Here is a 17,627-nt window from a genome sequence, read left to right as displayed (position 1 = left end):
TCTGTGGCCCAGGCTAGAGTGCAGTGACGTGATGTCCACTCGCTGCAACCTCTGCCTCCCAGGTTCAAGTCATTCTCCTGCCTCAGCCTCCCCAGTAGCTGGGATTACAGGCACCTGCCATCACACCCGGCTAATTTTTGTATTTTTTTTAGTAGAGATGGGGTTTCACCATGTTGGTCAGGCTGGTATCGAACTCCTGACCTCAGGTGATCCACCCGCCTCGGCCTCCCAAAGTGCTGGGATTGCAGGCATGAGCCGCCGCGCCCGGCCTCAAGTTTCTTTTACATGAGTGGCATTACAGAACATAGCAGGCATCTGAGAGAATGGGATATATGCTTTCCCACGACAAAAAATTGTTTGTGTAGACAGGAGAATAAAGTCCACATTTCCCAGGAGATGACAGCATTTGCAGTCAGGATAATTCAAGAAAAACTCTACAAACACACTAGCCAAGACATTTTATGATAATAGGATGCAGGGTAACCTCGAACCTCCCAGAAAAAGCCATCAAATCCTGTGTAGATTAAGGTTTCAAATCATCGTATCTTCAAGGCAAACATCTTGTGAACACTCCCAGTTTTTACTTTCTCAAGCACAGATGTTTCTCAAGTCCAGATCTTCTCACTGTAAGTGCCCATGTCAACAATCTCTCATTGCCTCAATGACTAGCAGTTTCCAGCTTCACAGCCATTTTCATGTTTATACCGTTGGTGGGGTTATTCCTGGGTCGTTTGTATATTTTGTTTCATATTGTTGTGAGTGAAGTTTCTTCTGTTGTCTTTTTACCAGTCAGTGGAAGCTGCGTTACTGTGCGGTAACAACCCCACACATCTCTGTGTACTGAACAAAAGTGTATTTCTCATTCATGCAAAGTGCATGCTGTAGTTCCAAGCAGTTGTTTCCTGGGAAGCTACCTGCCAAGGACTGGTTCCACAGTGCAGGTTGTATTTCGGCGATGCCCCTTTGTGATTGCCAAGGCAGGCAAGGGGAATGCCAAGCTGGGTATTGTCAGGCATCACTCACCTTTCCTTGGCCAAGACAAGCTACATGGACATACTGAGAAGTGAGAGAAAACTGGGTCCTGGCCAGCAACAGCAGGGCCCTAACACAGCCTTTTGCTAAAATGCCTTTTAACTGCTAACTTTTATTTTTATTTATTTATTTTTGAGATGGAGTCTCACTCTGTCACCCAGGCCGAAGTGCAGTGGCATGATCTCGGCTCACTGCAGCCCTTGTCTCCCAGGATCAAGTGATTCTCCTGTCTCAGCCTCTCAAGTAGCTGGGATTACAGGTGTGCACCACCACACCCAGCTAATTTTTGTATTTTTAGTACAGACGGGGTTTCACCATGTTGGTCAGGCTGGTCTCGAACTCCTGACCTCAGGTAATCTGCTCACCTCGGCCTCCCAAAGTAGTGGGGTTATAGACGTGGGCCACCGTGCCTGGCCAACTGTTAACTTTTAAATCTTACCTTTTGTGATGCCACAGTTGTTTTTTCTTGTATCTGATCACTTTACTGATCTCGGGTATTAGTTCTAAATATTCCTCACTGGGCTTTGCTCCCTGCGAGTAAGTGCAGAAAGGTAAGAGGGTTTTCTTCCTGAATTCTCCTTGACGAGAGTGGAAGGAGAAACGGGATGTTTTTGTTTCAGGTAAATACCAGCATCGAGGACTGGAAGACCACCAAGTGGAAAGATATCAACGTTGAGCAGATGGACATAGATTGTAAGAAGTTTGCCAAGGACATGAGGTCTTTGGACAAGGAGATGAAAACCTGGGATGTCTTCGTGGGGCTCGACAACACCGTGAAAAATGTGATCACATCCCTGCGTGCCGTGAGCGAGCTGCAGAACCCTGCCATTCGGGAACGCCACTGGCAGCAGCTCATGCAGGCCACCCAGGTACCATGCACCATGGTGGGCGGAGGGGACCGCCCCTGGCGCCAGCTCTGCTGCAGGATGGGCTGGCCTGAGCTGCCTAGCCAAGGTGTTCAGGGCCCGATGCTGGTAAAGCCAATGTGGGCAGGGCTGGCTTCGTGCACAAGTGACCTGTGCAGTCACACTGGGCTCCACGCTGGTTGGGGGTGGTGGGGCAGGCTCCGTTTACCATCTCAACTTCACCATCTCAAAATTCTTAGTAATTTTCTTTTTTTTTTTTTTTTTGAGACGGAGTCTAGTTCTGTCACCAGGTTGGAGTGCAGTGGCACGATCTTGGCTCACTGCAACCTCCGCCTCCCAGGTTCAAGCAGTTCTTCTGCCTTAGCCTCCCAAGTAGCTGGGACCACAGGCACCCACCACCACACCCAGCTAATTTTTGTATTTTTAGTACAGACGGGGTTTCACCATATTGGCCAGGCTGGTCTCGAACTCCTGACCTCATGATCCGCCTGCCTCAGCCTCCCAAAGTGCTGGCATTACAGGCATGAGCCACTGCGCCAGCCAATTCTTAGTAATTTTTGAACAGGAGTTTCCGCATTTCCATTTTGCACTGGGCCCTGCAAATTAGGTAGGCCGTTCTGGTTGTAGGTTGCATGTTTATAAGGCTCAGGAAGTTTGGGGCAAATGAACAGCTTCACTAGGGTCCTCATGACCCCAGGAACTCAGAGTCTTAGCACCTGAATCTTCCCAGGAATATCCCACAGTACTGGCAGGCACTGGCCTTGACACCTCCAGAAGGCTAACAGGAACGCTCACCTCAGCCGACACTGAACAAAATGACTTTAAGCAGCTACTCTGCAGAGGCCCCACCTAGCTGCAAAGGATACAGAGAGACAGGAGACATGGTCCCTGCTCTCAAGGAAGCAGAGAAATAATAGTACTGACAATTACAGCGGAGGAAAAAAAATTATTTTTCCATCTATCCATCTTAGGTTCCCTGGCTAGGGCTCCTGTAAATTAGACTGATGAGAGACAGATTAAATAGAGGAAAGCCGGGCACGGTGGCTCAGGCCTGTAATCCCAGCACCTTGGGAGGCCGAGGTGGGTGGATCACTTGAGGCCAGGAGTTTGAGACCAGCCTGGCCAACATGGTGAAACCCCATCCCTACTAAAAATACAAAAATCAGCCGAGCGTGGTAGCGCACACCTGTAGTCCCAGCTACTTGAGTGGCTGAGGCAGGAGAATTGCTTGAACCTGGGAGGTGGAGGTTGCAGTGAGCTGAGATCATGCCACTGCACTCTAGCCTGGGTGACATAGTGAAACTCTGTCTCTAACAAAATAGGAAAAGACCAGGAAAGAGAAGGGGATTCTCTACAGAATGCAGATTTCCCCTACAAGAGACAGCTTTGCAGGACTATTTCAAACTGTGTCAAAGAAACATATTTTGGGGTAAAATACTGCGATTTCTTTCAGGGCCTGCTATCTGTCATGTGATGTATCATGTTGCTACAAACATTCTGTTTGGTCAGTCTTAGGTTCTCTGTGTTGATGTTAATGCTGGTCAGCTGTGCCTGAATCCCAAAGGGAGGGGGTATAATGAGGCCTGTCCCCCAACCCCCTTCCCATCATGGCCTGAACTCATTTTTCCGGTTTACTTTGGAATGCCCCTGGCAGAGGGGGGGTTCATTCAATTTGTTCAGGGGCTTAAGATTTTATTTTTGCTTTACAGCAGGATGAGGTGAGCTTCAGTAAGGTGCATTGTGTAGATTCCTCCCCTTCCTCTGGGCTGATAAGGGGCTGAAGCTGTCTCCATCAATTAACTCTTTTTTTTTTTTTTTGAGTTAGAGTCTCTCTCTGTTGCCCAGGCTGGAGTTCAGTGATACAAGCTCAGCTCACTGCAACCTCCACCTCCCAGGTTCAAGTGATTCTCCTGATTCAGCCTCCTGAGTAGCTGGGATTATAGGCACATGCCATCACGCCTGGCTGATTTTTTTGTATTTTTAGTAGAGACAGGGTTTCACCTTGGCCAAGCTGGTCTCAAACTCCTGACCTCAGGTGATCCACCAGCCTTGGCCTCCCAAAGTGCTGGGATTACAGGTGTGAGCCACCACACCTGGCCTCCATTGATTAACTTCTATCATTCTTGGTAGAGGGGGCGGTGGGACTCCTTGGCAAATTTATTTCCTGCTTGTAGGCAAATAGGGGGAGGGCAGAGAGCTTCTCTTGTATCTGCTTCTTCTCAAGTGCCTTCAGCTCAAAATAAACCTTAAGCCAAAGTGGCATACTTTGGTGGCAAATTCTGCCAACCTCCATAATCAGGATTGAATGCCAAGTGCAGGAGATATTTAGTGATGATCCTGAGACCTAGAGGAGGGTGCCACCTTCAAGCGGTGGGAAGGGAAGAAAAAGCTCTGAGTGAGTGTGAAATTTGGCTTGGGCCTTGGGAGTGAGAACTGTGAAGACAAGCAGAAAGGCTGGGACAGGTCTTGGCATGAAAGAATGCAAGAACAACGGTGAGAACATACCCCAACGACCAAGGGCAGTGTGGCCCAAAGCCTGCACAGTGGCAATGCTTAGCCCACGGCTTCCCAAGAGATCCCTACCTATGCAGGAAGTAGGAGAATGGGGACAAATGGTTCCCTCCATCTCTCATTAAGTCCCGGCCAGCCCAGGGGGGCGCCCACCTAGAAGGAGTGTTAGAGGCTCCCGCTCCGGCCCCACCACACTGTCCAGGGCCCTTCTGCTCCCTAGGCCCAAGGAAGGAAAAGCAAACCCAGCTATGCAGGCCACCCTGAGGGCACAGGGGCACCCACTTGCTCCCCAGGGATCTGGGTGTCTGGGAGCAAGCCCCCGGGGGTGTCTTTCGAGTGTTGAGACAAAAAATTTCCCGGATGCCTGGTAACAGGTTCATGTGCCCCTTCCGGATGCCCTGGGAGAGACGCTTGGGCGGTGATAAACAACCAGCTAAATATCTCCATGAAAGGAGCTGGGCACAGCTGAGGTCTTGGTGAGCCTCGGGCACATATGTCCCCAAATGTGATTAGAGATGCGAGGTTCCATCTGTTGGTTAAAATTCCACAGTGGGCTCACAATCAATGCTCAGAAACATCTGACTACGTGACACCAAAAAGAATATTAGACAAGGGACGTGGAAGCGATTTGGGAAGTGGGTGGCACTAGGCAAGTACCTGGTATGTTCGTGCTAGACTAACGGTGATCTGGTACTAGAGTAACAGTACCTGTGATTCGGCCACTGCCACAGAGCGCTTTGCCTATTGTGAACGCGGCAGCTGCCAAAGGTGGTGGATTCACTTCCTGCGGCTGCCATGACAAAGGACCACAAACCAGGAGGCTTAAAACAGCAGATCTAGCCGGGGGTGCGGTGGCTCATGCCTGTAATCCCAGCACTTTGGGAGGCTGAGGCAGGCGGATCATCTGAGTTCAGGAGTTTGAGACCAGCCTGTCCGACTTGGTGAAACCCCGTCTCTACTAAAAATACAAAAATTAGCTGCACGTGGTGGTACGTGCCTGTAGTCCCAGCTACTTGGGAGGCTGAGGCAGGAGAATCGCTTGAACCCGGGAGGTGGAGGTTCCAGTGAGCCGAGATGCACTCCAGCCCAGGTGACAAAGCGAGACTCTGTCTCAAAAGAAAGAAAGAAAACAGACCTGTGTTTTCTCACAGTGCTGGAGGCCAGGACTCTGAAATCAGGGTGTCAGCAGGCTGCACTCCTTCTAGAGGCTCCGGGGGAGGGTCCTTCCTGCCTCCTCCAGCTTCTGGGGTCTCCAGGCATTCCTTGGTTTGTGGTGCATCATGCCTGTCTCTGCCTTGGTCTCCACAAGGCCCTGTTTCCTGTGTGACTCAGATCTCTCTCTCCTTCCTGTAATGAGGACACTTGGCCCTGGATTTATGTCTCACCGGAAAATCCAGGATGAACTCACCTCAAGATCCTTAGTATCTGCAAAGACCCTATTTCCAAATAAGGTGACACGTGAAGGTTCTGGGCGGATGTGAATTTTTGAGGGGGGGCCACAATTCTGCCCAGTGCAGGTGCGTTCTGCTCTTAGGAGGTTTTACAGGGAAGGAAGGTGAGGCTTGGAGAAGTCACTTCCTCAAGTCTCAGAGCTGAAAATGGCAGAGCAGAGCTCGCCTCCCTCCCTCCAGCAGCCCGGGATCGCGCCCCGGCATGGCTCTCCATGAAGGATCATGACGTCTGCCCACTGCAGAGTGCACATGACCTGAAATGAATCCTGCCTGGATTTTTTCCCTTAGGTGAAATTTAAAATGTCGGAAGAGACGACCCTGGCAGATTTACTGCAGCTGAACCTCCACAGTTACGAGGATGAGGTCCGCAACATCGTGGACAAGGCCGTGAAGGAGTCGGGCATGGAAAAGGTAGGCCGTGCTGGCGGTGCTGTCTGTGCAACGTGGGATCAGCCTGAAACTGCCCCCACCAACCACTGAGAGCGCCCAGAGGGGCCCTGCAGCCCCAAGGCACTCACGGGAAGTCTGGGGGTCCTTTCTTACCCAACCTGTGACAAATCTTAAAAAATACTTCTGGAATCTATTTGTTTGTTTATTTATTATTTTTTATTGTTTTTGAGACAGTGTCTCGCTCTGTTGCCCAGGCTGGAGTGCAGTGGCACGATCTTGGCCCACTGCAACCTCCACCTCCCGGGTTCAAGAGATTCTCCTGCCTCAGCCTCCCGGGTAGCTGGGATTACAGGTGTGCACCACCATGCCCAGCTAATTTTCATACTTTTAGTAGAGACGGGGTTTCACCATGTTGGCCAGTCTGGTCTCGAGCTCCTGACTTCAACTGAACCGCTTGCCTCAGCCTCCCAAAGGGCTAGGATTACAGGCGTGAGCCACCGCGCCAGCCTACTTCTGGAATTTTTCTTAGAAAATCCAATTTGTGGCTATAGCTCTGCCCGCCCCGTACATGCAATAGTTTGGGACATTTTGTAAATAACCGGAACTCGCATTTCCTTTGCCTCAAGCATCTTTGTGGTCCCGTCTGACTCCTCCATGGACGTCAGTTGTTTCTTCTGACTCTGCAGCTGAGGGGAGGGTTGGGGATGGGTGGGGGATGGCCCCCAGCTGGTACCTGAACTTGTTAATGTGCCACTGGCTACCGGCAGTTCCAGTATCCAGGAAAACTCCTTTTGCGGTTCAAATCTCTCTCCTCAGCCTGTTTTGTGAATTTGAATTGTCACATTTTGACTTGCTTTAAAAACAAAAATAAAAACAACAACAAAAAAACTTTATTAGATATAATTTACATACCATACAGTTCGCCTGTTTAAAGTGTGCAGTGGCTTTTAGTATAGTTACAAGTGTGTAATCAGCACATATTCAACAGCAGAGGGTGGGGGCTCCTGCCTATAATCCCAGCACTTTCGGAGGCAGGAGGATCACTTGAGCCCAGGAGTTCAAGACAAGGCCAGCCTGGGCAACATAGGCAGACCCCATCTCTACAAAAAAAATAAATTTAAAAAAATTAGCCGGGGACCGGGCACAGTGGCTCACGCCTGTAATCCCAACGCTTTGGGAGGCCAAGGTGGGTGGATCACAAGATCAGGAGATTGAGACCAGCCTGGCCAACATGGTGAAAACCCATCTTTACTAAAAATACAAAAATTAGCCAGGCGTGGTGGCGCATGCCTGTAATCCCAGCGCTTTGGGAGGCTGAGGCAGGAGAATCGCTTGAACCTGGGAGGGATAAGTTGCAGTGAGCTGAGATCGCGCCACTGCAGTCCAGCCTGGGTGACAAAGTGAGACTCCATCTCAAAAAAAAAAAAACAGCTGGGCACATGGTGACACACACGTGTAGTCCCAGCTACTTGGGAGGCTGAAGTGGGAGGATGAATTGAGCTCAGGAGATGGAGGCTGCAGTGAGCTGTGATCATGCTGCTGCACTCCAGCCTGGGCTGGACCCTGTCCCTAAAAAAAATTATAATTTTTAAAAAAATAAAAAAAAATAGAATTAACAAATTTTAGAATATTTTCATCACCTCAAAAAGAAACCCACATCCTTTAGCCATCATCCCCTACCCCTTTCCTCTCACGTGTCCCCATCTCCAGCTCTAGGCAACCACTAAGCCACTCTCCCCCTCTATAGATCCCCCTCTTCCACACTTACATACGAATGGCATCATAGGTAGAGGAGGCAACATTTTCACTATGCTTTTAGGGTTTTTTCCAGCTGGGTCTGAGAATTCCATTGACGTAAGATCAAGAGGAGAAAAGTATGCAAATTATTTAAATCCAAGTTTTCTGCGGCATGGGAGGAAAGGAAGACTCCAAAACGCAGTTAGAGTTGAACACTTAAGTACTGAGTTGCAGAAAGCGTAAGTTGTAGAAAAGTAATCTGTGTAAGAGGCTGGAAGGTGAGAGCTATTCTAAAAGGGTCTGAGCGGACAGGATTCTTTCTGCCTCCACTTCCCATCCTAGTGATGAGAATGATCGTTTCATTCTGGTATCAGAAGAGCATCATTCACCTGGGAATTGCATCTCCTGCTTCCCAGGAACAGCATGAGGCTCAGAGAGTCCTGCATCTGCTGCCCTTCAAGTGCCTCTGACTCAAAATCGTCAGTTTTGCAGGATGGCATATTTTGGGGTGGCACGTTCTGAACTCCTTTGCGTGCACTATGTGGTCTGCGCGTGTGGCTTCTTTCACTCAGCCTAAGGTCTTCAGGTTTATCCACGTTGTGGCAGGTGTCTGTACTTCATTCCTTTAGTGGCTTATGTTCCATTATATGGACAGAGATCGCATACATCCATCATTGGGGGATGAAGGTTCGGGTTGGATCTGCCTTTGGCTCCTGTGAATACGTTGGTTTGAGCCTTTTTGCTTTCTGATCATGGAGCTTCAGTCTATGTCCTGGAAACTCTGGGTCCTGCCTGAGCTTTGCATGCCAAATGCTCAGTGACCTTATTTTTCTGTTCCCCCAAAAGGTGCTGAAAGCCCTGGACAGTACCTGGAGCATGATGGAATTCCAGCACGAGCCGCACCCGCGGACGGGCACCATGATGCTCAAGTCCAGCGAGGTGCTGGTGGAGACGCTGGAGGACAACCAGGTGCAGCTGCAGAACCTGATGATGTCCAAGTACCTGGCGCACTTCCTGAAGGAGGTGACGAGCTGGCAGCAGAAGCTGTCCACGGCGGACTCCGTCATCTCCATCTGGTTTGAGGTCCAGCGAACCTGGAGCCACCTGGAGAGCATCTTCATCGGCTCCGAAGACATCCGCGCCCAGCTCCCGGGGGACTCCCAGCGCTTTGACGACATCGACCAGGAATTCAAGGTGAGTACAGCCTGGTGGCTCCCACCACTTCAGAAATGACTATGTGTGGTGATCCCTAATGCCTTGGCAATCCCCTTCTCTTCCCAGGCCTTGATGGAAGATGCAGTGAAAACACCCAACGTGGTGGAAGCCACCAGCAAACCCGGCCTCTATGATAAACTGGAGGCCCTGAAGAAGAGGTGCGGCTCACACCTGTCCAGACCAGGGGAGTCAGTGGTGCAGATTCCCTAAGTCTTAAGTCTGACGGAACTTAAGTCTTGTGCAGCCTGCTGGCCAGGACAGGGCAAAACCATGGGTCCTGGGTTAATCTATTGCCTTTCCCTGGGGAGCACACACTCCCCGGCCTCATCCCGCCACGCAATGCCTTGGCCTTGAAGGAAGCAATGACCCGGAGAATAAATGATGCTCCCTCCTGCTCAGGAGTGCCCACAAGGTCAGGGGATGGCAAAGAAACGAGAGTCTCCGGTAGGAGGTTCTGAATTCAACCAGGCCTGTGAACAGCAGTCCAGGCATCTCCAGGATGATCAGGTTCCTGCGCCGATAGGGTGGGCGGCAGACATCCCTACAGAGTAGGGTCACCGGCCTCCTCTACTTCCTTCCTTCCTCCCAGCTTGGCCATCTGTGAAAAGGCTTTGGCAGAGTATTTAGAGACGAAAAGACTGGCTTTCCCCCGGTTCTATTTTGTCTCCTCGGCTGACCTCCTGGACATTCTCTCCAATGGCAATGACCCCGTGGAGGTAGGCGGGGCCCCTTGCATTCCGGTGTTTAAGCCAACATCATGCCAGACCCCAGGCGGGCACCTCTACCTCAACCGCCCTAGGGTGGGGTAAGTGTCCCTGGACGTGCCCCATCATCTCCAGGAGGCCCTCTGCACCAGAAGCTGCCCTGGGGTCCCCAGCCATGGCAGAAACGTGGCGGGACTCACCTCACATCCTGCTCTGCACTTGGCCTGGCTTTTGAGAAGTTAATTTGCCTCTCTGCCTCATTTTCCCCTTCTAGAAAATGGGTCGTATGCCAGAGGCCTAGTAAGACACTGTTTCCGAAAGACACACCTCTCAGTGGGTCTTCCTCTGGTCAGCTGGTTAAACCTCAGGGTCCCAAGAGCAAGGAACAGATGCCTCCTTGGGGCTATTCTAAAAGAGAAAAGAGGTCAGGCACAGTGGCTCACACCTGTAATCCCAGCTACTCAGGAGGCTGCGGCATGATAATTGCTTGAATCTGAGAGGCAGAGAGTTGCAGTGAGCCAAGATCGCACCACTGCACTCCAGCCTGGGCGACAGAGTGAGACTCTGTCTCAAAAAAAAAAAAAAAAAATTTAACTAGGTGAAGGGAAAGCGCTTGCATTTTATTTTGACTGTAAGGTTAGAGGATACACAAGAAGAAGGGATATGCAAGAATAGACTGAGTGTGTGGCTTGGGATCTGGGACAGAACCTTCTCAAAAAGAAGAAATCTTATTTATTAATTTTTTTTATTTTGAGATGGAGTTTCATTCTTGTTGCCCAGGCTGGAGTGCAATGGCGCGATCTCGGCTCACCACAACCTCCGCCTCCTGGGTTCAAGTGATTCTCCTGCCTCAGCCTCCCAAGTAGCTGGGATTACAGGCATGCACCACCACGTCTGGCTAATTTTGTATTTTTAGTAGAGATGGAGTTTCTCCATGTTGGTCAGGCTGGTCTCGAACTCCTGACCTCGGGTGATCCACCTGCCTCAGCCTCCCAAAGTGCTGGGATGACAGGTGTGAGCCACCATGCCCCACCAAAAAGAAATCTTCCAGAATGGATGTTTGGCTTAGAAGGGCTGCGGTTCCTGACCTGGTTTCTGTGTCCTGACTCAGAGCAGTCTTCACTGGTTCCTTTTGTTGACTTAGTCATGTTTAGTCAACGTTAATCAAAGATGGGGAGTACATTCCAAAAAGAACGATGCCTAAAACCACCCACGGAAAGCCCAAGCCACGCACATGCCTTTCAAATCCCCCGTTGCACAATTCCCGCTTTTCCCCTCCTCCCAGGTGAGCCGCCACCTGTCCAAACTCTTCGATAGCCTGTGTAAACTGAAGTTCCGGCTCGATGCCAATGACACACCTCTCAAGGTGGGCCTGGGAATGTACAGCAAGGAGGACGAGTACATGGTTTTTGATCAGGAATGCGACCTCTCGGGGCAGGTGAGTGTGTGCGCACACCACGCAGGGAACCCAGGACAAGGGTGCAGCATGCGTGTGGGCCACACGCCCTCAGATGGCGATGTCCGGAGAACCAGCACCCTGTGCAGCTGCCAGCCCGCCCCTGCTCCTCTCCTCTCCCTCTCTAGAAAACACTTAAGGGATGGACCTCTTTATAGAATTTCTAGCACAGCCTTACCCATATAGCACGAGTGTATCCTTAGGGAGAAAGGGGAGGGGAAAGGACGGGAGAAAAGCCCTGTTCGGGAGGCTGAGGCAGGAGAATCGCTTGAACCCGGGAGGCAGAGGTTGCCGTGAGCCAAGATCACGCCACTGCACTCCAGCCTGGGTGACAGAGTGAGACTCCGTCTCAAAAAAAAAAAAAAAAAGCCTTGTTAATATCATTGAATCCTTTCCATGGCTTTTGCCAAAGGGACTGCTTTAAAAGGGGTTGCACATCTCTGAACTGCCAATTCCCATCACCTGTCTGAAATAATCGGCTGCACAGCCCACCACTCAGAGTGGTCTCCACAGCCTCTTCCTTCCCCAGCAAGCGTGTCCCCCAGCTCAGGGTGGGCTCCTTCTGCCGTCAGAAAACTTCCGGGCTGCCCACTCCCCTGTCTCATTACCCAACTATTGATCAAGCAATAGAAACCATTTTAACATCAGCCTGAGGAAAATACAATGCAGAGGTAAATCAGTTGTAGGAAGAAAAAAAAAAGTCTCGAGAAAACCTGAGATTCAAAGAGTTGAACACAGCACACACGTGGCCTGCTCTGCGTGGATGGGGTGGGTGGGGTGGTGACAGCATCTGTCTAGATTCGCTTCCTGGGCTTACCCCTTACAAACAGAACTGCAGACCACAGCGAGGCCTGCCTGCACTGTGTTTACAGTTAAAAGGAAAAATCTGGCCGGGCGCGGTAGCTCATGCCAATAATCCCAGCACTTTGGGAGGTCGAGGTGGGCGGATCATCTGAGGTCGGGAGTTCAAGACCAGCCTGGCCAACATGGCGAAACTGGTCTCTACTAAAAATACAAAAATTAACCAGGTGTGGTGGCAGACACCTGTAGTCCCAGCTACTCGGGAGGTTGAGGCATGAGAGTCACTTGAACTTGGGAGACAGAGGTTGCAGTGAGCCGAGATCACGCCACTACACTCCAGTCTGGTTAATAGAGTGAGACTTCATCTCCAAAAAAAAAATCTACCGTCATGTCCACTTGAGGGTTTTTTTCTCCCAGTAGCAGTTACTTTTGTGAGTATGGTTTTTTTTTGTTCATTTGTTTTTTGTTTGTTTGTTTGTTTTTGAGATGGAGTCTCACTCTTGTCGCCCAGGCTGGAGTGCAATGGCACGATCTTGGCTCACTGCAACCTCCACTTCTCGGGTTCAAGTGATTCTCCTGTCTAAGCCTCCAGAGTACCTAGGATTACAGGTGCCTGCCACCATGCCCGGCTAATTTTTGTATTTTTAGTAGAGATGGGTTTTCACCATGTTGGCCAGGCTGGTTTTGAACTCCTGACCTCAGGTGATCCACCTGCCTCAGCCTCCCAAAGTGCTGGGATTACAGACGTGAGCCACTGTGCCTGGACCCCAGCCACATTTTTTAAGTGAGTCTTTGATTAGCCGGGTGTGGTGGTGCACACCTGTAGTCCCAGTTGCTTGAGAGGCTGAGGTGGAAGCATTGCTTGAGCCCACAGGTGGAGGCTGCAGTGAGCCAGGACTGCAGTTACTGCACAGCAGCCGGGGCAGCAGAGCGAGATCCTATCTCAATTTAAGAAGAAAATGTGTGGCCGAGCGTGGTGGCTCATGCCTGTAATCCCAGCACTTTAGGAGGCCGAGGCGGGCGGATCATGAGGTCAGGAGATCGAGACCATCCTGGCTAACATGGTGAAACCCCACCTCTACTAAAAATACAAAAAAAAAAAAAAATGCCGGGAGTGGTGGCGGGCACCTGTAGTCCCAGCTACTCGGGAGGCTGAGGCAGGAGAACGGCGTGAACCCGGGAGGTGGAGCTTGCAATGAGCCGAGATCATGCCACTGCACTCCAGCCTGGGTGACAGAGCAGACTCCGTCTTAAAAAAAAAAAAAAGAAAAGAAAAGGTGTGTCACTGTTACTGCTCTGTAAAATCCTTGACCTGTCTGCCCCTGGGATGAGGATGATGACAAATGTTTTTCTTTACAACAAATACAAACAAAATTATTGGAACTAGAGGCAGGCACACCTGGCTGTATTGGTCACCGTGGCTCCCGTCCCCAGGTGGAAGTGTGGCTGAATCGAGTGCTGGACCGAATGTGCTCTACCCTCCGGCACGAAATCCCAGAGGCCGTGGTGACCTACGAAGAGAAGCCGAGGGAGCAGTGGATCCTGGACTACCCAGCCCAGGTCTGAGGCGGGTGGGGACTCGGCAGTGCCTCGTGGCTGAGATAAGGGGCGAGTTTCTTTGCGTTCATGGGCTCCCCTGTTAACTGTGGTCCCCTGGAAAACCGTCTAAGCTTTCAGCAGGAGCGTCTGCGTTAGCGGGCGCCAGCGATCGCTCACTGCGTGGGCAATGGGGGGTATGTACTTTCAGGTGGCCCTGACTTGCACCCAGATCTGGTGGACGACCGAGGTGGGCCTGGCATTTGCCAGGCTGGAGGAAGGCTATGAAAACGCTATCAAAGATTATAACAAAAAGCAGGTGTGTTACTAGTGTGTAGTTAGTTACGTTTTTAAAACTTGTTTAAAAAGCAGGTGCATGGGCCCGTGTATCCTTCTGAAACCTGCCGGGCGAGTACCTGGAGCGGCTTCTTCTCAGAGGCTGAGCCCCGCAAAACCATCGTTTCCACAGGCCAAATAGCCACGCACCAGAGCCCCAGGCACCTCTCCCCACGAGTAACAGACACCTTCAGAAATATGTACTTTGATTTCTCGCCTGAAAATTGGCAAATGCTACTGAGAGTCTTAAAAAAAATGTCCTTGGTTAGAAATATGGAAACAAAAGATCATCTTGAAAAGGAGAATTTACCTGTAATTCCACAACCCAAGCATGACACTGCAGGGCCCTTATGCAACCTGCCACTCTGTGTGTGTATAATTGATTTATATGTAAAAATATACAGACTCTGGATGGCGTTAAAGTCAGCTGTTTTTGATTCTCATCCACCCTCTCTCGTGGCCTTGAATTTCCTTCTACTACGTCCGTAGTAGTGCTAGCCACTGCAAGGTGTCCCATCAGGGCCGCACCCTGGTGAAACCAGTGCCTGGCTGGGGCCTACCGAGGGCGCTCTTGTTTTTCATTACTGTAAACAAAAGCATGGTGGTGTTCCCTATGCAGCTGTGGGCACCCAGCCACAAGACCCCCCAGTGCATGTGGGCACCTGTGGTGTCTCATCGAAGGCACTCTCCCCCGCAGATTAGCCAGCTGAATGTACTCATCACGCTGCTCCTTGGGAACCTCAACGCTGGCGACAGGATGAAGATCATGACCATCTGCACCATCGACGTGCACGCACGGGACGTGGTGGCCAAAATGATCGTGGCCAAGGCATGAGCGCCCCTGTCCCAGGGGCCAGGGGAAGGGCAAGGGGACACCGGGTTCAGGGCAGTGCATTCAGGGACTTCAGACCCTGCCACTTCCTCTTCCTGGGGCACTGACTCTGTTGCTGGCTGCAGCTGCCTCCTAACCTCCTTGCCCGGACTCACCCCTGGTGAGCAACACACAGCAGTCAGATGAGCGGTGCCCGCCCATTGGAAGTGCCATTCTGTAGCGAGATTCCACTGAGGGTGGCCATACAGTTGGATGTGGGTGCTGGAGGGGGAAAGAGGGCCAGGGAGGGTTCCCTGGGCACCCCGGGACCGGCCTTGGAGGCATGCTGGCCTTCCTTAGCCAGCCCTAGCTCTTGTATTCCACCTGGCAACAAGAGCTCCGAATCATCCTGCAGGTGGAGAGTTCTCAGGCCTTCACCTGGCAGGCCCAGCTCCGGCATCGCTGGGACGAAGAGAAGCGACACTGCTTTGCCAACATCTGCGATGCCCAAATCCAGTATTCCTATGAGTATCTGGGCAACACGCCGCGGCTGGTCATCACCCCACTCACTGACAGGTGAGGCCCGTCCCTGAGTAACTCACATGTGTTCTTGGTGGGTCCCTTCCCCATGATTCTTGGAACTGTCCGACTTGGATGTCAGCTGTGGAGGCTGGAAGGACTGGGCATTTGCGTCAGGTGGACCTGTGTTCACATTCAGTTCTACCACCGTGTCCTTGTTCTAGCACTGGCTGTGTGGCCTTGGGAGAGTTCCTGCACCCCTCTGTGGGCCTGCTGAGTTGGGGTCACGTTTTATGGACCCTCATGAGCAGACTCTGGTTGTCGTAGCAGTGCCCACCTCCCTGAATGCCACAGGTGGGAAAGGCACCTGGGCTGCCTCTGCTCCACGGTTGTGGTTCCTCCTTCACACCTGAAGGTTTTCTGCCCTCTCCCATGTGTCTCCTGGGGCTCATGCCTATAATCCCAGCACTTTGGGAGGGCGAGGTGGGTGGATCACCTGAGGTCAGGAGTTCGAGACCAGCCTGGCCAACATGGCAAAACCTCATCTCTACTGAAAATACAAAAATTAGCTGGGCATGGTGGCAGGCGCCTATAGTCCCAGCTACTTGGGAGGCTGAGGCATGAGAATCATTTGAACCCAGGAGGCAGAGGTTGCAGTGAGCCAAGATTGTACCACTGCACTCCAGCCTGGGTGACAGAGTGAGACTCTGTCTCAAAAAAATAAAAGCAGGGAGGCCATGGGGTCACTGGCACACGCGCTTACCTGTGGTCACTTGCAGGTGCTATATCACCCTGACCCAGTCCCTCCATCTCATCATGGGTGGAGCCCCCGCCGGCCCCGCTGGGACCGGCAAGACTGAGACGACCAAGGACCTGGGCAGAGCCCTGGGCACCATGGTCTACGTCTTCAACTGCTCCGAGCAGATGGACTACAAGGTACGCGGCCGGGGTCCGGAGGAGGGACCCAGAGTCTTCTTTTATAGAAGCAGATCCTAGCACCCTGTCCTCCGAGGCCCCACAGTAAACTCCAGATCTCTGGATACCTGTGAATGGCACTGGAGAGGAGGTGCCAGGGCCCCCACTTGCTGGTAGCATCCCCCTCAGGTGGTCCCTCTGGAAAGACTTCCAGGGTGGACAGACGCAGCCCCAAATGTCCTGCCCCAGCCCCTGCCCTGGAGGTGACCCTGTCTCAATTTCAGTTGTTAAGATTGCCCCGAACTGGGGACTCCGCACAGGGGTGAGCACCTCCCTCATGGTTCAGCATGGGGTGTGGGGTACAAGCAGTGTCCAGGTGGGTTTGGGAGGGGAGCAGGGGATGGGCCCGGTCCCATCAGTCATTAGAGCCTGCACAGGACATCGTCGGCTCACAGGAGGCCAGGGAGGGGAAGGGGATACCTCGGAGCTCCAGGCTGCAGCAGCCTCTTGCAAGACGGGAAGGCAAGGGGGATGGAACTTTGAGTTTTGGACCCTAGGCCTGCAGAGGGTCTCCCCTCCCCAGCTTGGATCTGAGCCCCACAATCTGGGGGCCCCCTCCTGAGGCTGAGGATGGGACCAGCAGCCCATGTTCACTGTCAGGGCCACGCAGTCCACATCCGCCTCCTGGATTTTAGAAAAGTGAAATCTGAAGTCGGATCTCCCTAGAAGGGACTTAACATCCACCTGGAATCCCAGGTGTAGATGGGACGAGTCCTTCTGATTGCCCAGGTGGGGCCTAGAGTGATGCAGATGTCTTGAGGGAAAGCCTCCGGCCTGCTAGACGTGCCCCCAGCCCGCCTTAGAGGACTCCCTCTCCTCTCCACGCAAGAAAGAAAAGGGCTGAGAAAACATGCAAGGTTTAGAACTTAAATGTGCCTCTCTGAGCCCCCTCGTTAGGGACTCCAGGAAGTCTCCATCCTGGGGTCTGGGAGTCAAGGGTGAAAGGACGGGCTCTTCCTTGTACCCAGCCCCCCACGGTGTTACCCTGGGCAGTAAGCTGACCTGCCTGCTGGCCTGCAGAAGGCTCCAATGCACCGGGGCCTGAGCAAGCTTTGGGAAGAGAAAACACAGCTGAAGAGGCAGGGGGAGGCCCCTGCAGTGCCCGCCCTCCCTGCCACCCTCCCAGCTCTTCCTTTCTCCATCTCGCCCTTTCCAGTCCTGTGGAAATATCTACAAGGGCCTGGCCCAGACGGGAGCCTGGGGCTGCTTTGACGAGTTTAATCGCATCTCAGTGGAAGTCTTGTCTGTGATTGCCGTGCAGGTAAAGTCCCCTGCCTGCGGCCTCGG

General features: G+C 52.0%; 1 protein-coding gene across 2 annotated transcripts in view; it reads left to right on the top strand.

Moving 5' to 3' along the window:
* Window positions 1–17,627, top strand: part of DNAH17 (dynein axonemal heavy chain 17) — a 150,057-nt gene that overhangs the window by 60,019 nt on the left and 72,411 nt on the right. For both annotated transcript variants that reach the window (XM_057300355.2, XM_008971540.4), the window contains exons 26-37: window positions 1,653–1,901; window positions 6,149–6,271; window positions 8,834–9,181; window positions 9,269–9,360; window positions 9,792–9,918; window positions 11,192–11,344; window positions 13,598–13,723; window positions 13,911–14,018; window positions 14,733–14,864; window positions 15,262–15,422; window positions 16,145–16,301; window positions 17,497–17,601. In XM_057300355.2, the coding sequence (XP_057156338.2) occupies window positions 1,653–1,901; window positions 6,149–6,271; window positions 8,834–9,181; window positions 9,269–9,360; window positions 9,792–9,918; window positions 11,192–11,344; window positions 13,598–13,723; window positions 13,911–14,018; window positions 14,733–14,864; window positions 15,262–15,422; window positions 16,145–16,301; window positions 17,497–17,601 (1,881 nt within the window). The remainder of the gene's footprint in view (window positions 1–1,652; window positions 1,902–6,148; window positions 6,272–8,833; window positions 9,182–9,268; window positions 9,361–9,791; window positions 9,919–11,191; window positions 11,345–13,597; window positions 13,724–13,910; window positions 14,019–14,732; window positions 14,865–15,261; window positions 15,423–16,144; window positions 16,302–17,496; window positions 17,602–17,627) is intronic.

The sequence above is a fragment of the Pan paniscus genome, chromosome 19 (assembly GCF_029289425.2).
Source record: "Pan paniscus chromosome 19, NHGRI_mPanPan1-v2.0_pri, whole genome shotgun sequence".
Lineage (NCBI taxonomy): Eukaryota > Metazoa > Chordata > Mammalia > Primates > Hominidae > Pan > Pan paniscus.
Note: the sequence above shows the minus strand (reverse complement) of the source record. Positions and strands in the feature narration are given on the sequence as shown.